Source organism: Pelmatolapia mariae, linkage group LG7, assembly GCF_036321145.2.
Source record: "Pelmatolapia mariae isolate MD_Pm_ZW linkage group LG7, Pm_UMD_F_2, whole genome shotgun sequence".
Classification (NCBI taxonomy): domain Eukaryota; kingdom Metazoa; phylum Chordata; class Actinopteri; order Cichliformes; family Cichlidae; genus Pelmatolapia; species Pelmatolapia mariae.
Window position 1 is genome coordinate 14,474,326 of NC_086233.1, and position 26,934 is coordinate 14,501,259.

The following is a 26,934-nucleotide window of genomic DNA, read 5'->3' on the forward strand; positions in this document are numbered from 1 at the left end:
CCAAAGCATATCCCTTCCTGGATTACTGGACTTGAAATATATATATTTAAAAAGGAAAAAAAAATGCGATTCCACCCAGCAAAAATGCTTCTCGCCTTCCCCTTGACGTTAACGACGGTATCATCTAATAGGGAGAAATGCCAAAGGGGACATGTTTAGTTCTCTTAGTTTCTCACCACCTTCTTTAAGACATTGCTTCAAAGCAGTATTAGTTTCCATTCTGTTGCTCTTCAATGCCACTTCACGCTCAGCATAACAAAGGAGCCGGTTTTGATACATGCTTTAATGTTCATCTACAAACACGCCTGTTTCAATCGAGGCAGCTTATTTTAAACATTCGCCAACATGTCAAATCAAAAGCTGCCACTTGATAGACACGCTGACACCTCCAGCACGGCACTGACATTCTCTAGCCCACGTCTCAGCTATAAGTCCCTTAATGCACACAAAGCATTCTTGATCATAGCTCAAAAGAAGGATGTCTATACCATTATTCAAAACACGGACACAATTATACAGACACTTGTACCCACACACACATACACACACACACACACACGGACAAATCTCACACCCATCGAAGCGGCCCTGATAGTTCTGCTCTGCACACTGCTTCACCTGACCTTCCTTTTGTTACTGTCCCTTTTAAAAAACATGTTTTAATGGAATTGATTTTCAAAAGAACATTGAACCCATAATGGAGAATGTCCTTCAACAGCTGAGGTCTCCTTCCTCTAAAGAGAGAAAACAAAAGAGGGGGCAGACAACATCTGTGACATTACCGCTGTCTGCTCCGAAGCACTCATTGCCATCTAGTGGCCACATTTTTAAGGCACAGAGAATTAAAATAAGCTCAAAAGCGGCAGACTCGGGTTGTGTGTGTGTGTGTTTGTGTCTATCACTGTGTGTGTGAACATCTTTGTGCTTCAAAGGACAAATTCTCTGCATTTTATTTCAGACCGATCAGGGCCAAGTGTCACCACAGCTGCTATTTGAAAAGTCCGCCTTTGTGAAAACATATTAAAAGAAAGAATGATTATTTTTTGTCTCTTAATTCCTAATTTCAACTCCATGTCATTCTTTACTCTCTCAGCTCAATCTCATCTCTACACAAAATGTCTCAAACAGACCACATCTAACACGAGGAATGCTGTTTTTTTCTGCAATGAGTTAGCTCTACTTGAAATTTTGTTTTCAGATCGTCTGTATTTCCTTTCGACATTGTTTCAGATGTAGGAAGAATGTGTCTTTTTTTCTGTTGTATGGAGATATTCTTGGATACAGGACTGAATGGGAGCTTGTCTGTGTCTTTCTGAACTCTTGCGAGTGTGTATGCTTGTTCATGTGTGTGTGTGTGTGTGTGTGTGTGTGTGTGTGTGTGTGTGTGTGTGTGTGTGTGTAGATTTATGGGGGGGAATTGGGGCAAGGCTGTATTATTTCTATGTAAATAGCACTGGTAATAAAACCTTCTCTTATAACTTGAAGATCTGGTTTCTTGCTTAGTGTCGTCACACATCTTTTCTTTAATTTGCTGTAAAGCAAAGTAGTACTAGCACGATTTCAAGGCAGCCATAATTTGCTTTAGCTACTCATTACATTTTAGAGAAAAATATCGCAGTCTTAACTCAGCTACACCTGTTTAGCATTTACTGTGCTGATAATGATTGCAATAAGAAAAATGATTAGCTTGTTAAAATTATGCATTACAGTAAAACTAACAGCCCAATAAAATACAAAGCAGTTCATATTAGCTTGATCCCAATCAGCTATAACACATATATCTTTGTTAGGACATTTTATAAAAAATTAATCAGTTGTAACACTTTTGATGTTACTGATACTGGTGAAGACACTTATGGATAAATTCAATTTTAGGGTGGTTGCCAGCCTCAACACATGCAAGAATTCACTGCAATGCAGTGGCGAGCACTTTGACTACTTGTTTTACCAATTGTGTTTATAGTGTGTGGATTAAATGCACATTTATTTACTTTTTCGACTATGAGGTTAAAAACGCAACATTAGCATGTGATTAGCTTACAAAAATTGTCGTGATGAATATCTTACCCATATGGAAAAGATATATATGAATCTTATAAAGTTTGTATCTGTCTTGTGTGAAACTTGTATGAAAAGCATACAAGAGTGAAAACAGATATAAGATCCCTTGAAAAATTATATAAATGAAACTTGTATGTTTTGGATACTTACTAAAACAATATATGAAAGTAATGAGAAAGTGGCCACTTTCATGAGTAAATCATATAAGCCTTATATGATTCACTATATGAAGTAGGCCACATCTTATGCAAGTCTTTTGTAAGTTTTTACTATTTCTTTTCCATATAGGTAGCTACCAGCGGCAGAGGCAAAGTGACATTACCATTAATCTGGAGTCATGTTTAATGGTTAATTTTGATTAAGCTGAATATTGTCTGTTCTGTCAATACTATTTTTGCTCTTCACCTCCACTCATGGGGGGAATGTCTGACTCTCTGTTTGCTAAATGCTCAATAACCAGCTAGTTGGTAACTTGACTCTCTCTGATATCTGCTGTTCCAGTGGGTTTGTCAGGGGTTGTTCACTGCTAGCAGCAGGGACTAAACCACATAACGACTTGTAGGATTGAAAAATAGTCAACATGTAAGTGCTAAAATGCATTTCTCCTAATGCTAATGATCACTTGCACCTTACTCCAGCAGTGAGTAAAGTACCGATGAGGTCCTGCATTAAAATGATCAGCCTCTCCTTCTCTCTCTTTCACTATGGTTGGCAGCAGATCACATGAAATGGACTAGCAGCCAGCATTGATGGGGGGCAGTCGGCTCGAGTCACTTTGCTGTGCAGAAGTGGATCAGTGAACTCACCACACACTAGGACAGTTTACTGTGTGCACGCAATATGTGCAACACATTTTTTGTTGCAATTTTCAAGTAGGGTCATGCTTTCAAACTAGCTCCAAGCTAGCAAATGACCTTTTTTTAGTTTCAAAGAGACGTGAGGGTACCTCCCAAAGTTTGACCTGCACAGGCCCATCCACTCACTGTCCTCCTCAGTCATGCTGTTACCACCTTTGCTGCAGAAGCACTAAACTGCTGTGAACCAAATAATAAAACTAAGCTTGCGTTCAAATGACAAATCAGTAATGTGGTTGTTTAATTTTTTTATGACCACACTGAATTTGGTCATAAAATGTATAATCCAGGAAGGGATGGGTGCTGTTCACCGTTTTTAAATTCCTTAACAAATGATGTGGCTTGTTTTGTGAATAACTGCACTAACAGTTTGTGCTGTTACAGTAGCATTTTATTTTATTTTACAGTGGTCCCTCACTATAATGCGGTTCACCTTTGCTGATTCCCAGATTTTTTTTGTGCAATTTTACATGGGTTTTTTGTTGGTTTTTTTTCTTACAGTGCTTTGTGTTCTGCGTCCTGATCGGCTGTAGACCATTGTCAATCACTCTCCTCCGTGCCGTGTCTCCTGTACAGTACAGAATGCGTTCAGCTTGTCAAATTTACATAAATCTTCAATTGCTAGCAGTGCAACTCTGAAGTGCTGGACCGTATGTTTGTAGGTTTTCTCCCCAACAAACACAACAATGTTGACGAAACGTTTTGCACCGTCAAAGCCGCCTGCGATAGCACCCAAAAGGCAGAGGAAGATGCTAACCATCGCACAAAAAGTTGGACTTCTGGACATGCTAAAAGAAGGTAGAAGTTTACTGTATTTTTCGGATAATAAGGCTAATTAAGGGAAACAAAACAGTCAGATAAGTCAAACTTTACTCAACTCATTCTTCTTGCTTCCTCTACTTCCATACCATTAATTCATTAATGTTGAATTCTTTCGCAGCTTTTCTAGTCCCGTGTTTTGGACCTGTAAACAGGGTTTGATCTTTGGTTTCATTCTATAATACCGGACTTTTTTTCTACAAAGGTTTGAACTTTGAGAGTGTTTAAACAAGAGAGAAAAATGTGAAAATGTTCATGCCTGTCTGAGAAAAGTGTATAAAGTGTGTAGTGAGGGGCTTTACAGTCTTAAAACATCTATAATAATTGTAAAAAATGAAGTTGGCTACTTCGCAGATTTCACCTATCGCAGGTTATTTTTAGAATGTAAGTCCCACGATAAACGAGGGACCGCTGTATAATGTTTGTGTGTTGATGCATCTTGCTAAACAATCTATTGGTCTCATCTAAATATGAACTCTTTTGGCAATAATAAACAAATAAATAAATAAATAACTACACAATGAAAGAAAGGGATGCTGGTAGCTGAAATCTTGAACTTGAGGATCCAAATTAGTAGTCCACAAACCAATGAATGACATCGCGTGTGTCATGTCCATCTTTTATATACAGTCTATAAATTAGAAAAACAAAGCAGTTAAAGACTATGGTGACTGTGGTGACAATACTCTGTGGATTTGCTATTGAGACCCTGCACATTGCAAATAGCGATTTGAGTTCCTGCTATTATAAAACAAATATTGGTTACTGTAGTGCAGTCATTTAACTTGCAATAACACACTTGATTTAAATTGATTGACAAAAAACTAAAATGCACCATGAACAGCAAGATGAAGAAAGCATGAATCAAATTCTTTTCTCCATCCCCTTAAAACTGGCTCTGGAGTCAAGATTTGTCTAAAGCCCTCAGGCACAAACCCAACACCAGAAATCCCCTTCTTGTATGAAACTGACTTCAGACCAGTGCCCCTTGGCAGCCTTGTCCCTCTCCAGGTCCCTTGAACTCCCCCCCACCTCCTCATCCCCTTATCCCCCTCTTTATCCCCTCCTCTCTCTGTGGGGCCAGGTGGACAGACGGTGGCCAGGTCTGCAGTAATTTTCCCCCTGACTGGTTTTAATGTAAAGGGTAATGTGAGAGGAGACAGGCAGACACTGTGTGTGTGTGTGTGTGTGTGTGTGTGTGTGTGTGTGTGTGTGTGTGTGTGTGTCATTCTTATATATGTTAACACACTTTCTCACACACTTGCGCACACACAGAGGTGGATGTGGTCCTCAGCATCTACCAGTCCATTACCAAAAAGCTCTACATCCTCTTTATTTATTTCTTCCTTGCCCCCTTTGTTTACTCTCTGGAGTATTTTCCTCAATTCAGGTTTTTATCACTCCAACCTCTCCAGCAGAGCAAGATACACACTCTCTCTTAGACCCTCACACACACACATAGGAGAGAGAGAAAAATTCTGGCAATGTATTGGTAGTTGCCCAAAACAAGTCAGCTCTCTGTGTATATGCACACACCTGCAAACATGTATATGCACAAATAGAATAGCACAAATGGCACACACATGCACAGAAACTTGTACCAAGGCTTAAACACCTCTGGTAACCTTCACCTTCCTTTCACCCAGTAGCATCTGGTTATCATTCTCTCTCTCTCTCTCTCTCTCTCTCTCTCTCTTTCTCTCTCTCTCTCTCTCTCTCTCTCTCTCACACACACACACACACACATACACTCTTTAAGGTGCACATTCACAATTGTGCAGCCTCTGGATCATGCACACACATATATGAGAATGCACACACACACACGCGCGCGCACACACACACACACAACAATCCCATTAACATCAGTACGTTTGTAATGGATGTGTTTGCGGTGCTGCTGTGGGAGAGAGGAGAGACCTGAAGTAGCTGTTATAAATCACTCGCTTGTTCCCCCCTCCCCCTATCACGTACAAACACACACACACACACACACACACACACACACACACACACACACACACACACACACACACACACACACACACACACACACACAGAAGAGTCCTCTATGGCATCACTACATGGGGCTCCCATTCACTAACTCTGCAGCAAACACACACTCTCACATACATATGTGCATAGCCGTTCCCCCCTTCTCCTTTCTATCCTTACCGCCCGGGGTGGGGAAATCCTATTACCCTATGAAGAGGAGGAACACATCATTAATTACATTCACATGCTTTTTTACACACACAAACATGTATGTATGCCAGATTTCCTTGCAGCACAGGCTTCGTCACTTAGATCACAGCTACTCACGCTGCCACCAAACTCAAAAAATAAGCTGTATCATGCAGCTATATTTTGTAAATTTATCTGCCAACTGCTCTTGACAAGTGACATTAAAGCTGAGCCACTTTATCTGATGGTGTGTACGCATGCACACACACACACACACACACACACACACACACACACACACACACACACACACACACACACACACACACACACTCAAACATAGGGCCCCTGCCTTCACAAAAGGAATATGTCATGACGTGAGAAACCAAAGTTACGATAGCTGAGAGAGATTTCAGGAAACATGGACAGGCAGATCAGGGACTGTCAGAGTGTCTCCCCCAGATTTATTCAGAGCCTCAGCAGCCTTTTCAAGGTTTGCAGGATAGATGGGTGCCATAAGTGATACATGCTCACTATAACATGAGTAGAAGAGGAGGAAGCCATGCACAGCTAGGGTGTCAGGAAGAGTGTTTATGCACCTAACTGGGCATTCTTAAGAGCACATTAAGTCATGGCTGTGCAAGCCAAACTAGAACTAGAACTTGACTTTAATCGGGGAACGGGTTTTGTTTATCTTGAACAATAACTGTTAATATTTGAGTTTTGGTCTCTGCCATAAACCATAGCTACATTTAAAGAACAAATTAGAGCAAAGGATGGAGTCCTGAAAAGAATTTTTAAAAACATAATTACTTAAATTTGGCACAGAAGTTCACAAACACAATTTCACAGCATATGTGTCATATGTAAAGATGATAGATGGATAGAGTCACTCACTTCCTGATACATAACGAAATAATACCATGGGATACTTATAACTGAGAAAAATCTCTTTAAAAATATAATACGAATATAAAGGTCTGGCCACCCTGTTAAAAAAAGGAAGTTAGGAATATGTGTTTGAAACATACTACATTCATAGGTGTAGTAAGATAACTCTTTATAAGATAAGATAAAATAACTCTTTATTGTCATTGCACAGTCATACATATTACAATAGTTCAATGAAATTGGAAAACTGCCCACGTCGGCACTACGTACAACACAACACGACACGACACGGCACATCACAACACAACAAATAAAATTAAGAATAAGTGTATGTGTATTGCACATTGTTATTATTGCACATTAATTATTATTGCATCTTGTTATAAATATTATTATTGTCATTGTTGTCCCCCCCCCCCCAAAAAAAAATCCAGGAGGTAGCCAATCAGGTCAGTCTTTTACTCTTCAGCAATAACATGTCGGTTTTCACTTCTCATCATTGTTATCATTTTGTTCACATTTAATTTTGAGATTTTAAACTTGGAAATGGGCCCGTTTTTGTCTGAAATAAGACAAAACGAAGAGCAAGCCTACAGTATGTGCAGAGCCTCTTCCTCTATCACACAACCACAGCACCACCAAGTGGATCCAGACTGCCACTGCAAAGACGCAGATCACGGCTGACCTCATATTTTTTGTGTTAGAACAGGATAACTGAAGAAGATGCAGATTTGAATAGAAAAACACCGAGAGGCACAGGCACTGCCTGTAGCAGTATATCAGTATAATGACTTTGCAAGTCAAGTATAACTGAAGCACTTCTTGTATCCAGCAGAGCCAAATAAAGCGGTAAGAATGCACGTATTTTGGCATCAAGGTCAGGAAATTTTTAGAAAAGAAAAAAAGAGATAAAATTTTTAAAAAAAGAAAAAAAAAAGCTTTTTTTTAAAAAAACAAACAAAAAACTCTGTGATGAGCAGAGACCTTGGTGTTCTTTCTTTGTAGTTAAACTTTTGTACAAGCAGAACGTTGCCTCATTTTTCTTTTCAGTCTTTTCTGCTCTTTGTGCGTATCATAAACAGCTAAATTCAGGTGATCTTCTAAATTTAATTTAGAAGATAATTTATTTAGCCTCCAGCTCTACATCACAAACTCTGCCATATTTTCACATAAATTTAGGCAAGGAGTAAAATGTAAAATGCTATTTAATTTCTATCATATACTCTATCAGTTGTAATAATTTCACGAAGAAAATTATTAAGTAACACATCACCATCACTGAATATAAATATCATTTTAATTCTAGGCTTAAATACACATTGAAATATTAAAGCAAGAGTTCAACATTGAGGGAAAGATATTTATTTGCTCCGTAGCAGAACACAGACCCAAATCTCAGGTAAATTTGCAGCTTAGGCCAATAGATGTGAGATCCAACACAATGTGCCACTTCACGGGATGTAAGATCTCCAACCTCTCTAGCCAAAAATAGCACTAACAAACAACTCTGTTTTTTAGTGATAAATGTTATATGTTATGTTACATGTTATATGTTAGTGCTATATAATATTATTTACTATATACCATGATTTATTCTAGGTTTACTGAAAGGAGGTTTCATTGCACAGCCTAATGAAACCACTGCATATACACACTGATTGCCACCACACTGTTACTCCCTGTACATTTTTCAATTTCTCAAAAGATGCAAATCTTTTTTTTTTATATAAATGCAATGTTTAAAAAAAGTTGATTATACTTTCTAAACTTTACATTTTTCCAAAATACAGTTAGTTCAGTTTAGTTTTTCATAGCTCAGCTTAGAGTCTGAAAGCAAAGAGAAAACTCTTACATAGGCAAATACACTCACTGGCCACTTCATTAGATACTGCCTTGGTTCAGGCCCTTAGTTAATCATCTATCTGAAACAAGCTGTTTTACCTCCCTTCATTATGTAGTCATGGTTTATATGAGCATACATTGCTGTAACGAAATGTAAGCACTCACTGGATATTTTATTGGGTACAATTGTTCAACTGCTTGTTAATAATCTAATCAGTCACATGGCCGCACCTCAGTGCATTTATGTTTACAGACGTGGTCAAGGTGACCAGCTGAAGTTTACACCTCCAGCAGAATCAGGCTCAGTGAGGGGTGGCCATATGCCATGACCAGTTGGGGTGAAAGGAGAAAGACAGGATAAAAACACACTGTGGAAGAGAGCCATAAATTAATAATGACTAATAATCAAATACAAATAGTCAATTTGAAGTAAACAATGTGAAAACATGGATCCATCCCACCTTGTATCAGTAGATGCTGGTTCATGCTAGTGTCGGTGGTGTAATGCTGTAGGGGATGTTTTCATGGCACAGTTTCAACTCTTTAAAATCAATATGAACAGTAGATAAATGCCACAGCCTACCTGAGTATTGCTGTTGGCCATGTCCATCCCTTTACAACCGCCCATCTCCCATCTTTAGTGTATCAATCAGAAGCTAAAATCATCACAAACCCATTTCTTTAACATGACATTGAATTCATTGCACTCAAATGACCTCCACAGTCAGATCTCAATGCAAATAAGCATCTCTGGGATGTGGTGGAACAGGATCGCAAATCTGCAGCAACTGTGTGACTCTGTCATGTCAACATGGACCCAAATCTCTCAGGAGCATTACCAGCACCTTGTTGAATCTTTGCCATGAAGAAACTAAAAGCTGCTCTAAAGTTAAAGTCTTTGATTTGAAAACTTTTACAGGTTTACATTCACATTTGAATTTACATTGTGTGTCCCGGAGCAGGTAATAAAAGCACTCTAAGAAAAAAAGCATGGCCTCAGGTAAATAGCAATGTCATGTTTCAAGGTAATGCTGGTCATTTAATCAGTATCTTTCCTTAAGAGACTGGAGTGGCTAAACAATGGGGACGATAAACATTAACACGCAGTACTTTAGTGTTGAAAGAGTGATTACTGAAACGGTTTACTGTGAACATTTATAAGGTTTTCTGTGTTCTGTATGAACATTATGCAACCTGGAACGTGTTCATTCGAAATGTTTCCTTATTATGGTATTTCTGTATTACATAGTTGTAACTATAATGCTGTGTATTATGTGAATAATAAAACATAAAATAAAATATTCCAAAAGATCTTTAATCTTGTTTACCAGAGCAAATTAGGATATTTAACTACATAACAAGTCTTAACTCCAATGTCTTGAACATATTAGGAAATTTAAGAAGCAATAATTAATCAGGCCACTACGTGTAAACGAAGTGATATAACACATAAAAGAAAGCTCAAAGCATACTTGCCCAAAGTGCTGACTTTAAGTAATTGAAGCAGTCAAATGAAATAGCTCATTTTTCTTTAAAGATTAAGTATTTGAATAAATATAGACTTGATTTTATATATTTTTGTTTCATTTTATTCAAAATTGCTTCATGTTCATGATGGTGAAAACTATTTGTTTAGTGCAAGCACAAGGCAAAATGTGTGAAAAGGGGAAATGGGAGGAGTTTGTGTTTGTTTCTGTTCCTATTTTTGATTCTGGTGAGCTCATAAAGTCTGCTACCTGGTTCTGCTTCCTCTTAGTTCATCCTCTTGTTCCATACAACTGTAGCTACTAATTGTTTCTTCATGGGAACCTGGTACATTAGTTTTAAGATAAAAATCATTGTTGCTACACAACAGCTAACAAGTGATACAAGAATAACCAGTATTTCAGGAATTCCCTACTCGCAACAAAGTATGTCAGGAGTGCTTCCCTGTGGAGGTTTAGTCCCCTTCACCTTAAAGTTGACATGTGATCACTGTGATACACCATTTATTCAAATGTTGCCTCTGCTCTAACACACTTTCACTTTGCTACATCCTATTCTGACACCAATTGCTACAACCTTTCAATTTTTGAGCATTTTACTGTAAAATCTTTTCTCAAAGCCCAAATGTGACTCAAATATAATAAAATAAAGATACCAGATTCACTGAAGCCCACAGATCATTCTCTGAATACCAAAATATATTGCTCAGTATTTTTTTTTCATTCTCTAGAGGTCATCACTAAAATGCTTTTGGAGTCCGACATTTCTGACCCTGAAAATCTTCAAGGACTCTTCAGAAAAACTTTTTTTTCTTTATTTTGTTTTTACATTTCAGAATTTACTTTTTAATACAGGAATCAAACGTATAGCATATAAACTAAACTGATGAATTAGAGAAACAGCGCTCATATTCTATATCATTCACGCGCCACAATCCAAACTTCTAACAGTGAATCCCAAACCTATGAAACACCATTGGATTATTTAATGTCCTTGCAATTACAATAAGAACAAGCATGCATCTCTAGATGTCAGCAACATGACGAAGTAGACAGATGTGATCAGAAAGGAAAAAAGTGAAAAGAAATTATTGGAATATTTAAAACTACATGACTGTTCGGTTTGTTCTCTACACATGTCTCACAGGAATACTATATCTTTTAATAGTGAGCAGCTAACATTACAAAATCATGTTTCAAAGTTTGTTAAAAGGGAGGAAAAACAAATTCAAAACTTTGTTTTTTTCCCTTTCCCTTTAAGCAAGAATTGAAACTCTTGAGCTCTAGAGACTGGTGTCTTGAATAACAAAAATAGAGAGCTTAACAGAAAAAGGAACCTCCTGGTGTGAGTAACAAGATCACTGGCATATTGTTTGACTGAAATAATTAATTAACTACATTCTACACATTCTACCACATTCTAAAACATAAGACATTATAAATTGCTCTTATAATGTCAATTAGTGCGCTGACCACTGTTTAGATAACTGATCCTATATAGTGGGCCTAGTCTGTGCCAGATGTGTTGAAACAAGTTTCCAAATATGCACAGTTTATTCTTTTGCTACTCCTGGACTAGCCTGAACATGTAGGTGGTGGGTCTATAAAAACACATTAAAGCCACTCTACACGTTTCTTTTTTGGGAGGTGAGATAACTAAAGCCTATCAATACAAACAGCAAAATCTCACAACTAAAGCCAAGATAAATAGTTTTAAAGTACTATAATGAATATGTAAGGCACTATTTAAGGCCTCAAAGTTTAATCTAACCAACTACAACTGAAAAAAAATGTCTGCTCTTTGCTTGAATAAATGATTCAACTGCAAAGGCATGCCACATTAAGGGACCAGTGAAACCAAACTGAGACTCACTGTGAGTGTAATTATGAGTCAAAATATGATTTAATATGAGCACTGGTCTACTGTAGAATTTGTTTTAAAAGTTAAAATAGATTCAAAGAACTCATGAAATGAAATCGGTAGTGTGAGAGTGGGCTTCAATAATGTCTCTTGTGCTGTTCTGTCAATACCAAACTTTACCAATAACTAATCTATGTTAGCCAGAAACTTCAGGCTGCTCCTAATGTTCTCTTTTAGACCGTTTTCTTTAGCTCATTACGATGTCAGAAAGAGGAAGTATCCTTAATATGGTAATGCCTGGCACACAGTTATGGCTGTTAGCCCAGAAGCCCCACCTTCCTGCTGCATAAAGCTTCTACTTTGCTCACCAAGGCCCAGTAAGAGACAAAAACTGTTTCACAATCATTCAAAACTTAAGTTCAAGAATAAATAAGTGGAGCTGGAAATGTGCAGAATAGGTACCCTTTGAACACTGGTGAGCCATTTTTTTTAAAAGTTTACTATCATTTTGTGCTTTTAGACCAGCAACTTCTAAGGCTAAAGATAATACTTACAGATGTGTATAAGTAAAAACAGTGTGAAAATGATTTCAAATAAATTCATAGCGGGCTCAAAACCATAAAATGAACAACGAGAAATACCTTAAATACTCAGTGGATCAAATCTCCTCTAATCCCCCACCTGTTCCCTGTGTAAGGTGATTCTCATGCTTCCTTTAGGGAAGTGCAGCTCTTAGAGAGATGCCTGTGACCAACCTAGCGTGTAGGCAGATGTCTTCTCTGGCTGTATGCCTGGTCAGGTCCTGTAGGCATTAAAGTAAGAAGCAGATGACAAAGGACACCTCAGTGAAGAGTCAACAACTCTGTCCTTAATGAGGACATAATAATGAAGTAATGCTTATATGTTTAATCATCCTAGTGATAAAGAGTGGATAATAAATAAATAATAATAGCAATACATTTCCTTGGGCAAGGGAAGGAAACTAAAACAGCTTGTTTCAGACAAAGGATGAAATGGCAGGCTGCACCAAGGACCAGTAAGTGAAATAAACAAGGATTATTTTAACTGTTAATCGTGTAAAGCTACTCTAGTAAAATCCAGTAATATAAACACTGAGCTGGCGATTATGATGATAAGCTGAGGAATAAGTGATGCCAGTCAATGTTCATTTGCAAAGGCCTCACTGCTGTTGGATACTGGGCAGGTGTTGTACTGGGGGGGGTTTACAAAGATTTAGTCAGTGAAAACAGCCTTCTGCATCTATACATGTGAGTGAACCAAAGAAGTAAATTTGCAGCCGTTATGACAAAAACAATAAGCTTAAATGTTCCACACTACTGAGAAGTGCAGAGTAGAGATAATTCTCAGTGAGTTTGCCCCTTATTATGATACTTTTCACTTTAATGTGGTACTTTTGTCCTCCTCCACAATGATATAAAGATTTTTGCTGCAAAACAATCAAACTTTCAAAAAAAAAATTTAATTTACCTACGTTTTGAAAATTGTACTTTTTTTTTCTGTGACAAATAACCTTTTAATTGCAATTAAAGTCAACTTACTGACCTCTTAAATAGCCCCTTAATGTGAAATCTACTAGAAACCTACTGTCTAAAATAGGCTTGTAATGTACTCTGACATCTACTTTGCTTCACAAGGCTGCTTTACACATGCTTTTACACAACCACACCTTGAGTAACTGCTTTTGTAGATTGCATGAGCAAATATTTTCCACTAATAGATTCTAGAGTTTCACTTAACGAAAGAGTTTTGCTCACCTTGTGAACTTTTAATGCAGCCTTGTTATTGTGTAAACTGGAGTCAAAACCTCAAAGCAGAAACATATTTAACAAAAGGTTAATCAGAATACTTGATCAGGAAATTATGTATGTTATATGTTTACTTGTTTTATTAGTTTTATTATTATTTAGTTGAGAACATTACAACCCTATTTAAAAAAAAAGAAAAGAAAAGAAAATTAAACAAAAAGAAAACCCCAAAAGGAATCCATTCAAGCATCAGTCCATCCATTCATCCATCCATGGCCACATTAGGGTCACCAGTTAATGCACAAGGAGAGCATGTGTGCATGTGTCCACAATAAAAAACTGTAACCTGGATATGAACCCAGGACCTTCTTGTTTATGGTGGTGGTGGGATGCAGCCGATGTCAAATGCAGATTTGATTATCTCCTCAATCCTATAATCACACCTTTTATAATGAGTCTGGGGATAAGGGGAATGACTCGTCTGTTACTGATAGCACCGACTGCACCGACTGGATGTTGTAGGGTTGTCCTGACTGACCTGTCTCTGCAACGTTGCCTGGACATCTGGGGCGGTGCCTTGGGTGTGGAGAAGGTGTACTGCAACCATAGGTGTATCACACTTCTCAGCCCGGGAAAATCTACACCTCGGTACTAGTGATGTGAGTCCATCTGTTAGTTAAACCTTCACTTCAAGAGGAACAATGCAGTTTTTGACCTGGTCATGGAACAATCGGCCAGGGCTTTATCCTCTCAAAGATGTTCAAGGGTGTAGGGGGGTTTGCCCAACCTGCCCAAAGTCTACATATGTTTTGTGGACTTGGAGAAGTAGTTTTACCGGGTTCATGTGGGTATACTGTGGAGGTTAGACTTGTTTTCCGGTTAATGCTAGACTCCACCAGGGCTGCCCTTGGTCACTGACTCTGTTCATAGGTTTTGTGAACAGAATATCTAGATGTAGCCAGATGTAACCAGGTGGAGGGTCTCCGCTTTAGTGGCTTCAGGATTTTACCTTTGCTTTTTGCAGATTATGTTGTTCTGTTTGGTTCTTCAGGTTGTGTGTGTGTGTGTGTAATTAAGGTTCAAATCTAAAGGTTCAAATCTAAGATCTACCCTTCTCCTGGGATCAGACATTCCATAAATCAAGTTCACTTGCTCTCAAACCAACTTTAATGGTTGACCGACTAACTGAACTGACTGGCATGAATAACTTCATTTCCTGGAACACTATACAGCAAAGCCTTGTTCAACTCTTCTTCTGTACTGGTGCTCCAGTCAGTGACCTAGAATGCCTAAAAGGACTGATGGCCTATCCTAATCCTCAGGACCCAGTTGTTTAAAAGGTGTAATGCAGATAAAAATCATCTGCTTTTGGTTTTTCCTTGGTTTTCAATGGATCACATAATCCGGCTCACTTTTGTCCTCATTATTCAAAAAAAAAAAAAAAGAAAAAGAAAAAAGGAAAGAAAAGAAAAGAAAAAAAAAAGGAACCAGATAGGATCACTTTAATCCAGGTATCCAGGTACAGACTTTTAAGGATTACCACATATCTCACCTACTTTGTCATGATGCATATGGAATAATTTAAGTTTAAAATACTGAAACATTTTTCAAATATTACAGAGAACAGTAAGAACAGTAATCACACAGTACTTTTAAGTGTGTTTATTTCAAGTGTTACAAAGGGGAGTGTTACAAAGAAGAGCTCTGGTGGTAACTTTCTTTGTAACATTCAGTCCACTGACTAAACAACTAATAAATATAAACAATATGGCATTTGAAGGTGTTCTTTAAAAAAAAAAAGTTACACAATTTCAAAGACTATGTTGTCACAGATGTCAGGCAGGACTCAAACACAAATCCAGGGGCAGGTCCAGGACACTCCTCTTCACACAGTCTGTGACTCAGTCACACTCACTCTCAACCAAAATGGGTCCACAGAAATCAGGAAACGGATCCTGGAGGGTCAGTACAGAGAATAGAACGTTCATTAGGAAAACTAGGAAACATAATGAGATACGATATGATTCACAAAGAGAGTTGGGGCTACACTAACCGAGGTGAGTACAACAATCCAGCAAAGACCAGCACTCCAGTGCGGCCTTAAATAATGGCAGGAGCAATCATGAATGATGAGCAGCAGGTGAGTGATGATGAGCAGGTGTGGAGATCGAAGCGGGGCCCAGGAACCAGACGCCACCCTCACACTCTGTAACATAATCATCATCATTATCTGTCTTTGACAAAGACTTCTTTAAGCCTTATTTGATACCTTCTGATGCAGTAGCTGCTGGTTCTACCTGAGGTGATCCACTGTCCACAACAACAAGAACGAGCGTGTCCTCTTAATTAGAAAGAACTGGATCAGTTTTCTCTACATTTGTGGGCTCAGCATCCCTTACAGTACTTTGAATCCCATGCAAAGTTTGTCAGTTTGCACCTCCAGTAATATTAAGGACCATATCTCTGTAGTCTGTGCTCTTTGTAAGGTTTGTCACCAGTTTGGGTGTTTTTGGCTTCAGCATGGTCCCTTCTTGACTTGGCCTTCTTCCATCTGAATTTAACTTACTCTGCTGTCCTCCTATCACCCCAGCCCATTGTGACTCAGTCCTACAAATACATCATAATGGTTCCTGACACCCACCAGTAGTGCCTGGGTCCCTGGCTCCCTTTGAGTTCATGGTTTCATGCCCTTACTAATTAAATGCTGAATTTATAGGACCAACTTGATTAGTTGAACAAAACACTCAAGAGTAATTTTGAACAGCTGCATCTCCCTGTTCAGTCCCTTACTGGGAGGGATTGCAGGAGGATTTTCTGGGTCCTCATCAGGCTCAGGTGCATCATAAACATTATCACAAAGGGGTACATTATGTCTTGTGACAATGCTGTGAAGCACATTACAGGCAAGTATTATTTGGCATTGTAGCCTGCGGCTCCACTAGCAAGTAGCTGAGCATGCAAAGGGCCTTTTCAAGAGAAATAGGATATGAAAGAAAAAGATTTAATCAAGAAGCACATACTTAAATTCCACATTTTTGTTTTGCTATTCTGCTCAGCGCCACACCTGATTTCCCTTGTTCCCACATGTCCTAACACAGTGCTGGTGAACAAATCCATCTGTCCATTTATGCTCTTCCAGGGCAGCTTCCTACACAGAAAAACACAGACTTCCCTTTCCCCAATCACCTGCTTTAGTGTATCTGAGGGAACACCAAGGCGTTCCCATGCCAGCCTTAAGAAATATAATCTCTCCAAATTGTCTTGGGTCAGAGCCATTCTTAAATGATTGAACTCTTCATCCTATCTCTAAGGGAGAGGCCAGACACTCTTCATAGAAATCTCTTATTTTTCAAAAATAAATAAATACATTTCTGTTGTAAAACAGAAAAAGTGTTCTGTGTACTATTTTCAAATCACTGGAATCGCTTTTAACATTTTTTACTTCATTGTTTTTGCATTTTGTAATGCTATTTCATCAAAATACCTAAGTGAATCTGAGAAGCAAAACTTCTTCTTCTTCAAGGCTGAACTGTGAGGCTTGTTAAGAAATGATTCACTGAGGCTTAAAAGTTATTTCCATTAGAAGACTTCACCCCCTTGAACAGGGGCCAAGGGGTTTCTTTGGCTGACTTAACAGTGTACCTAATAAGTCCAAGATGCATCACCACTGCATAAACAAAACCTCTTTTATATTTTAGAATCCGAACTAAGCTGACCTCATCTGTCATACCATGTGTGCTCTTCATGATGTGCAAAATAAACATTATTATAACTCTCATGCTCAAAACAGAGCAACGCAGCCCTGGTAGAAATCAGACACCTCTCAGACATGTGGTAAGTGAGGGGCTACAATTTCATGTGCTATTTAAGGGTTTTACTGTGACCTTTTCCTGAACACTACCACTGCCTCTGTGTGCAAAAGCCTTAGCAGCTTGAATTGAAGTTCTTCTGGGAATAAGGGATGAGTCAAAAGAAACTACACTTTCTAACACATAACTCATGTTTAAAAAGCAAAGAGGGAAAAGAACTAATACTCTAAAGAAAAAAGTATGAGTAGAGAACAATGACTGCTTTGTTTAAAAAGAAATAAAGAAAAACTAAGAAAAAAAGAAAAAGTACTGAAAAGTAATTGTGAGTTAAAAGGAAATGCTTTCCAAGGAACTGCAGACCAGAAACACTAACACTTTTCTTACAAGAAACAAACAGGAAGCTAAAATTTGCACTTCACTTGTCAGCATTAGGAATCTGAGCCCATGTAATATAGTTACTGAGAAAGTTCAAATGAGCAGTGTGCAAGTCATACAAACCAGAAATATGGAGAAAATTGTGACATTTCTGGGAAATACTGTTTCTCTGAGTTTTTATGCACTACTAGGCTATGCACTAGGAATTAGTAGTAGAGGGCTGAAGTAGTTACATGAGATGTGCCAGGTTAAGTACATTATCTCAACAAAGCACTATGGGGATCAAATCCTCAGATGTCAGTGGGGAGGCTTGGGAGTGAAATATTATTACAGCTTATACAAAGGACAGATTGTGAAAACTGTGCATTTTGTCAGAGACATTCTTTCAATAGACTCTCTGCATACCTTTAGATGAGTCATATTATGCCCTAGACACGAACTTTCTTTTTGGTAAGTATTGTTTCTGCATAATGCTCAAGCAGGTTACAAGTACTGGTTTACTGCTTTACAGCTTACACAGCAGCACTGACAGCCAATCAGGACTGTTAAGGGTGTTTTTAGCATTTAGTTTCTTTCTGTTTTAGATATTTTAGGTACTCCTGTTAACAAAGCCAATAATTTTATAGATAATCTATATTTTCTTTTTTAACTTCCTCCTCTCTTCATTTCTTTTGCCCACAAAGTCCTCTTTTTCACGATCTTTCTTGTCTTTAATGCTACTGTGGTAATGGTGTTGCAACAGTGGAGAATTTCCTTTCAACATACATCACTATTTACAGTGTTTTCATTTACACCTGTCATGTACTACTACACAATGCTGCACTTTCTCACTCACTGCAGTATTGCTGCTCCTCAGTGCTGCTAAGGCAAAAGCGGAGACTGCAGGACAACTGCACACAACAGAGCATGGAGAAGGGGTAGAGTGTATGCACAGACACAGAGTAACTTAAAGGATGAAAAAACTACTGAACTAAGACGAGAGAAACAAAGTAAAGTATTGATTCTATGACGCTATTGATCCGGTACCAATCTCACCTCTGGTATCAAAGCTGATCCACCAACTATTATTTACCACTACTGAGTCACAACTACAAGATTCCTGGTCTGAATCTTCGAGATCCAGACCCTTCTGTGAGAAGTTTGTGTGTGCTCCCTGTGCCTACAAGGATTTCTCCAGGTATTCCAGTTTCCTTTCAAAGACATGCATGTTAGGTTAATTGATGATTATAGATTTGAGCTCGATAAAGTGCTTAAAGTGTATCAAATAATGCATGAACAAACCTAGCTTGTAGTCTACAGCTCTTTGAGTGGTAAGAAAGGCTGGAAAAGCACTTTAGAAATAGAAGTATGTAACATTAAAATGTCCAAATGATGAAAGAAGCTCAGGGTATCTGATGGCAGAATGGCTGCAAATGCAATCTGTGTAAAACTGAAACCGAGAGACACTCCACACTTGTACTTGTAAATCCAAAGCTAGACCCAGTTTAAAGTTTAAAATGAAAAAAGTGTTATTTCACGTATTTACCAGTGAAATAATATGACAGGTAAAACATCACTGCAAACAAAGAAGCTCAGTTCAGCTGTTTTATCTAGAGTGATTAGATTAGCATGTAGGCTAAACACATTAGAACAAACAATAACAAAAAGCTTGTCCATTAGTCTTTTACGGACTCCTTTCATCTGTGTGTTTCTGGTTGGTTTATATGCATTGTATTAATTGCTGTTGCCAGTCTGCACAAATTACATGTAACTGGCATTCCTCAGCAGCATATAAGGATTTTCTCCCAGTTACCTGGTGTCAGAAACCACAAGATATCATGGGTTAATGCCCCAACAAGTCACTTTCCACAATAACATGAGCATCTCAGAACACATGTCAGTGACAGACTTGCAGAAAAAAAACAAACTTCTACTTGTCCTTTCAGGTGTAGTGTTCTCATACGGGGTCATTTTATTCATATGCAAAACCGGAACATCCCATAAAGTCTATGATTTACTGGAATTGAATAAGCTTTCATGACTCCATCTGTGACATGCTCAATGTTCTGTAAATAAATGATGTCGTTAAAGATGAGCAAACATAGATTAGATGTCAGATTGTTTCGAAACATCAACACAAATCTGGCACAATTGCTTCAGACTTTCCATTGTATCAGAAAGCCCTAGTTTGCCCATCTCAATTTGCAGGTAACTCAAGTCCAGCCAAGGCACACACCGTGAATCAACTCGGAGCACAAACAAGAGAACAAGGTCAGGTAACGAAGGCACTCATAAGTTGAGAACCTGATTACCACCACAAGGGTGAAGATGAGCTGGCAAGGAGTAAGGTTTCTGCTGACCCTTTTACTCCCATAAGTGATGTGATAATGGTAAGCAGGTGTGCTGGCTGAAAGTGGGTCAGAGCAATGCACCAGCGCCTGCCCAACTCCACCTAAGAATTGAAAGAACAAAAAAGAGAGACAGTGGATGCAAAAGAGAGCAGTCCTGCGAGAACCATGACAATCTGCTCTTCTCCTGTTTATGTTCTCAAGGATGAAATCTCGACAATAGGAGCCTCATAGCTCAGTGCTAATTATAAACGTAAACAACCATGGTTGATTTATGTGAACCACATTTTTTTCAAGTTATTGTTTTGCTCAGAGTTGTGGTAGCTGCAATAAGTTCCTATGTTTGTCCACTGCTGACATTTGCAAACATGTAAACAGAGGTCAGATAACAACAGAGATACTCTTGAGATATCCTCTTTTTTTTTTACTTCCTTGTGTGCATATCGATTCATGTTGCAGTAATGCTTTAAAATAAATAACCATTTAAGGTATTTCAGTACACAATCCTAATTGTAACAGAATTTTTTTTTGCAGTGTTCATTTCCTGTCTATGGTAAAACTCAAAACATCTGTGTGAAAGCAGTAAAGATAAAAGAAAAGTATAAACTGTAATTAAAAGAGGCCACCCTTTATTTGGAGTCTTTTGACCATTGTGGTTTTTGTTTTTTGTTTTGTTTTTTGTTTTTTTCAACCAGGCATAACTTTTGGGGTGGATCTGAATGAGAAACAAAGCAACGATCCATGCTCAGTAGTACTAGCTATAAATAACAGAGTACGCCCATTCTGAATCATGTTGTAATTTTTCACTTTATTTGAGGACCATAATTTGTAAAATGAACACCTTGTTGTATTCAACTCAATTCAAGCATCAAAGACTAGAAAATCACAAGGAACTATTTAAGGACATGTTTAAAGCAGGTCACTTGATAAAGCCATATCAGATGAACATCGGGCTTATTTCCCCATCAACAGGCACATACTGCATTTGTTTCCTCCATGACCTTTACTTTTATAACCTAACAAGTTCTGTTAATCTTTTATATACAGTCTAACACTGAGAGGCTGTTTATTTTTCCAATTTACGTTATAGTTTGATGCAAACCTGCATTACATATATAGTTGGAATCAACCCTTACTAAAGCAGCTTGTATCCATCCACCAGTTTGATTGTTGCAAACAAATTAGCTCTTGATTTGTTTGTGAGGAATAGATGACATAGAATAGATGACCTCTCCTCTGTTTTACACAGTATTCTGTGTAAAACCAATCCAATGTGTTCCATTGCATTTCATGGAAAAAGGCGCTGTCCAGATAGCATGTTGTGTGTTGAGGAAATAATATTTTGTTATTATAGTTTGCAAGAGCACCATCAGAATGATCCGAAAACTGAATCTGTAGTAAAACGTTAACACATGTATCAGAGGAAAAGGGAATCGGTCAGAAACAGGTAAGCGCATGTTAGCTTTTAAAATGTAACCATTCATTATTGTATAATTACCTCTCATTACAGTTTCATTCAACCAATTAACAAAAACAAATATTATCCCTGTTTTCCCCCATTCACAATGAGAAGCAGACGACTGTTTCTGCTAAGACATGTTCCTCATGGGTGTGTTTTTTGTAAACTGGACTTTTCTGTGAAGACAGAAATCTAAGAAATAAATCTCTTAAAAACTGAATACATAAAACCAACATTGTCTTTGTAGATAAACAACTGACTCAAGTGAGACAGAACACCCTGAGAAAAGAATGCAGCTCGGCCAGGCCTTTCCTTAAACAAACAGTGCTGATGCAACATATTAGAGCTGTAAACACCATTTTCATATCTCAACGCTGCATTTTGTCTTTCCCACTTAAACTTTCGTTTCTAAAAGACCAGAAAACAGTGATTAGTCCCCTTCGCTATTACTTATAGCTCATTATAATTAATCAATTATGTTGATTTGTAACTTCAAAGGTAATGATGTATAAGAAATAGCAGTCAAATTTGAAAAATCACTGAAAGAACATAATATTTGTTCCTGATCCATTTTAGCCATCATTTAACCTTTACGACAAGTCAGTGACACTGATTGATATAGCTTCTGCTTTTCCTTCAGCTTCTCCTCAAGGCACTGAATGAGTACAGGGTCCACTTTGGGGTCAAACTTATTGGCAAACCAGTGGCCATAGTTCAGCAACCAACGCATTTCCGCAGCACCAAATATACAAACGCTGCGAACATGTGTCCCTGTGCACGGTGGGTACAGCTGCTCCTCCAGGTACTGCCACTTCACCAGCCTGGTTTTGCTCATCAGGTCTGTGATATCAGGCTTGGATCTAGGCACCTCTCCAGGGACACCTGGCAGTCGCACAAGTGTTGCCCAAAAGTGTTCATCTGGGGAGTAGGTGTCCTCTGACCAGGACAAAAAATCTTTCACTACACCTGAGGCATTCATATGCTCAATGAACTTCCGGGAAAGTACAAAGTAGGCGTTTCCAGAGAACACCTCAATATTGTGTGGTGGTGGGTTCTTTACATACTCTGTTTTCACTGGCAGTTTTTGATATTCAAAGCTGGCATCTTTCAGCTCATAGTGAAAGGTGAACCGTTGTTTCTTAGCTGGTGTGGGTCGGCTCGTCTCTAACATGTTTCTGCCATTCAGTTGCTTTAGTTCTGACACTAGCTCCATGTTGGACTTGAGAGGGAAGTCTTGGCCACAGAGGTTGATGACATACTTCCACTTGACTTCTGAACCCAAAAGGTCAGACAGACAGTTGAGATCAGCCTTTAATCGGCTAATGCTTGCATAATATACTGATTCTTTCTTGCTGGTAATGAAGACATTGGGCAGACACTGGGCCAAACCCTCCATGGCTGATATGAACTGAGCAGAGGACTTTTGATCATAGTGGATACAGTAGATATTACTGGGTGAGTACAGTGCATTGATGAGTCTCTCTACCATCCAGGCAGATTTATGCACAACCAAAGAATAAGCAATAGGAAAGTCTTGCTCCTCTTCTGTGACACACACATTATCATAACCCCTGTACTTTCTGAATAAAGTACAGTTAGAGGTAAGATAAGCTAGACTTTCATCTTTACTCTCTACAACGTCTTTCTTTTTGATTAGCAGAGATTTCCCCACCTCCACTGGGTCCATGTCATAAATAGCAGAGCAATCAATATTGTACTTGGGAATTATCTGCATGTCCGTAGCAATATGTGAAGGTTCAGTGATGTAGCTGTGCTTGACACAGACCAATAGCAGGACGCATACAGTCAGCAATGACAGGAAGGAGGGAAGGAACTGCTTTCGTCTTAGTCGCAGCGATAAACATCGCATGGTCATTCTGTAGTGAGAGAAAACACAACATGAAGGAAAATAAACCCAACTGATAATGTTATTCTTCAGAAATACCTAACCACCTAAAAAATCATTTCAGTTTGTTTTAGAATAGGGTTACTCCACAAGAAGGAGTGTCTCTCGCTTGACCCCCTCAGAGCCAGCTGATTTGTTTATTGTGCAATAACTTTAGCACATCCAGTGAAGCCATGCAAAGACAAACAGATTCAATAGAAGCTTCTACCCACAGTCTGTCAAACGTGCCCTACCTCCACCCTGATTGAAGGTTAACTGTGCTGCTAACACTCACAGACACTTGCACTATATTTATAAACTGTATTTATTACAGTATAATATATATACACACACACACACACATATATACATATATATATATATGTTATTACATATTATTGTGCATTACGTACATTCTCTGTGCTCTCCATTCTGCCAATGGAGAGATGACAACTGTGTTTCATTGTTCTGGTAACAGTGACAATAAAAATCTATCTTATCTTATCTTATCTTATCTTATCTTATCTTATCTTATGTTACCTTCATAGAAACATGACAAGTGTCCAAAAGAAAGAAAGTGTCACTTTGTAACGCCAAGTGTATAACATTTGATACATGAGTTTGTGAGACTTCTACGTCATCATTTGTTCCCTAAAAAAACTGATTTTAATTTATTTTTTAAGCAATAAATAGATGTGGCAAAAATTATACAAATGCATACAAATATATGTAAATTGACATTCAATTGATTTTTTTTAATGGTCGGAAAGTTCAATAAATTCTCTGGTTTAAAAAAATAAAACAAATATTCTGGCAACAATTATTTACTTAAGAAATTCTGAGGAAACACAGAATCAGATTTCACCAACTCCTAAGTACGCTTGTAATACTTACAGTTTCTACAGTACAAAGGTAACATTTTGCATTTCTTTATTGTATATGCGGACGTTATTATTCAAGAAACAAAACAGAAAACAGGGTCTTATTCAGATCTGACGTATATGTTTTTTTTCCTTTTAAAGAATGAGAAGTATACAACACACACAGAGACATATAATTGCTATTAAAAAATACCTTTACGTTTGGAAATTTATTTTTACAGATTTCACATGGATATAGTTGCCTCATTGTCATTTGCTTTGAAAATCCATAGGCCTAGTTTTAAAAAAACAACATCTCCCAATTCAAAACAGGAGATAGTCGTCTGAAATTTATAAGTGTGCCCTTAAAAAGTGTGACCAAAACACAAAGGTGACGTGAATATACACTAGAAAAGAAGTTAAAAGAAGTTATCCAATTCAGAGTGGATGATAATAAATAAATAAATAAATAAGATCAAAACAGCTTATTTTAATTACTTCCAAACGTGCGATCTGTTTATTGTTGTGTGAAGACTATCATTGCAAATACCTTCAACAAAAAGAACGGAACACTATAGCTTATATGATCTCATCTCTTTAAGTAGACAGACAGTCACAGAAGTGAAATTGGGAGGCCTTTGCCATCTATGATATACAATAGCAAACGGGAGAGCTAATTTAGATGTGATGAATACCTTCCATAATGTGAAAAGCCCTCACCTTGCTCTTCGCGCTGGTGCCGGTCTCCCCAAAAGACCTGGCAAGCAGTTTTTAAACCTGAAAGTTGTCAAAACGTGGGTTTAATGCAAATGTTCCGTCTTCGCTGCCTCGACAGTAAAACTTCGACTCACGAAAGTGAAGAATGAAAAAAAAAAAAGAAAGAATGAAAACTTACTTATGTCAGAAAAAAGAGTGGGCATTCATCCTCCCTGCCCTTCCACTTTCCACACTGCTGTCGCGACATCTGTGGACAACGCAAACTTGAAGAAATGTCTGATTATACGTTGTTAATCAGAGGAAAACGTGTTCAGAAGAAGCGCGACAAGCTGTCAACCGTGCTGAGCTGAGGACCACAGGACAGAGACGCGCTGAGAAATAACCCGGAAAAGAGGGAGGGGTTCAGGAAACTAATTACAGCTCAAGTCTTTAAAAAAAAACGAAAGAAAGAAACGAACAGAAAAGACAGAAAAAGCAGAAAGACGTGTTTTGTGTGTAATCATTGGTTTGTCTCTGTAGTAGGTAAATAAAACAAAACTTGTTTTAAGAGTGGGGAAGGAGCAAATAAAAACCGGTTTCCCCTGCAAATGCGCTTTGCTGAAACGGCTGCTTCCTGAACAAATCTGGTTAAAATAGTATGAATTAAGACCCCGTGGCTGGAGTCATCTGAACTCACTAAGGGCGAAAGAAAGGATGAGAAGGAAGAAAGCTGTACCAATCATGGGAGCTCTCAAGACTTAAAACTTGGAGGTGGTGTGTGAGAAAACTCAACAGTGAGGTCATTTCTATGTTTTTTGGGGGGGGTGGGGGAAGAATAAAAAAAATCAATCTATGACGGTCGTTCAGTGACTTGACTTTGTTCTGAAATAACACAATCCTGATTATCTCTTTATGACAGAAAAGCAAACTAATTCATCAAAAGAATTCTAAGATACTGGCTTAAATGCATTTAAACTATAATCAGCCTATTAAAACACACGTGAAAATTAAATATGCTACCTACACAAGTGACTGATATGAGCCAGGTTGGAATGTAGAATGGTGATTTTGCTGGGTCATAAATGTCAACTCAAGTCATGCAGATTGGTTATTATTATCAGTAATGCCATAAAAGTCATACTTAAATACACCATGCAAAACAAAAGTCCAGGCATTTGTTGAAAAAAAGCATAGTGTGCAGGTGTGCAGGCATATATTGGTCTGAGGTGTGTCTTTTTTTTCTTCTCTCTTCAAGTTGGTTTTATGAAGCTAACCTAGAAAACAGAAATACAAAGAAACTGAAAGAGACACCGGAAACCACTTTTTTTTTTTTTTACAGTTTTACATGTGACACAACTAACAGAGAGCCATTAAACCCAGTCACATGCTTTATTATACTTTAGAAACAAATATTGAAAATGAAATGCAATGCAAATGCTGTTTTTAAACCAATGAATCTATTTATAAATGAAAGAAAAATTACTTTCAAAAATTAAAGAAGAATTCAAACCCCCACTGGGATCTGTTTTTTTTTTTTTGTGTGTTTGTTTGTTTGTTTTTTTGTTTTCTAATCAAATGGTTGAGAGCTTCCTTTTAATCCAATATCAGCATAAATTCACCCATGAGGTGACCTCCGAAAACACATTTATCTTTATGCACTTGCACATCAATGCAAATGTGCGAACGTGAGAATGTGGGTTTCCTTTGCAGCCAGCGGCTAAAACAGGAGTTTGTGAAACAATGGTGAAGGCCTAAATATAG

At 38.0% G+C, this 26,934-nt stretch overlaps 1 protein-coding gene across 2 annotated transcripts; it reads right to left on the reverse strand.

Annotated features, from left to right (window-relative positions):
* Positions 1–21,070: 21,070 nt before the first annotated feature.
* On the reverse strand, positions 21,071–25,517 carry LOC134631983 (beta-1,3-galactosyl-O-glycosyl-glycoprotein beta-1,6-N-acetylglucosaminyltransferase 4-like). 2 transcript variants are annotated; one of them, XM_063480558.1, is made up of 3 exons: positions 25,373–25,517; positions 25,198–25,254; positions 21,071–23,609 (listed from the first exon to the last, which is right to left on the reverse strand). In XM_063480558.1, the coding sequence occupies exon 3, from the start codon at positions 23,606–23,608 to the stop codon at positions 22,316–22,318; it is 1,293 nt and encodes a 430-aa protein (XP_063336628.1). In that variant the 5' UTR covers position 23,609; positions 25,198–25,254; positions 25,373–25,517; the 3' UTR covers positions 21,071–22,315. The 2 variants fall into 2 exon arrangements, with proteins under 2 accessions (XP_063336628.1, XP_063336627.1); XM_063480557.1 differs by having other exon boundaries at positions 25,173–25,254.
* Between the last annotated feature and the right edge of the window lie 1,417 nt (positions 25,518–26,934).

What these genes read in the sequence shown, in the direction of transcription:
- LOC134631983 (XM_063480557.1), bottom strand. Translation starts at nt 25,397, where the DNA reads ATGCCCACTCTTTTTTCTGACATAA. An exon ending in CACTCTTTTTTCTGACATAA is followed by an intron (nt 25,255 to 25,372) that starts GTAAGTTTTCAT and finishes GACAACTTTCAG; the next exon opens with GTTTAAAAACTGCTTGCCAG. An exon ending in GGCTTTTCACATTATGGAAG is followed by an intron (nt 23,610 to 25,172) that starts GTATTCATCACA and finishes CTCTCACTACAG; the next exon opens with AATGACCATGCGATGTTTAT.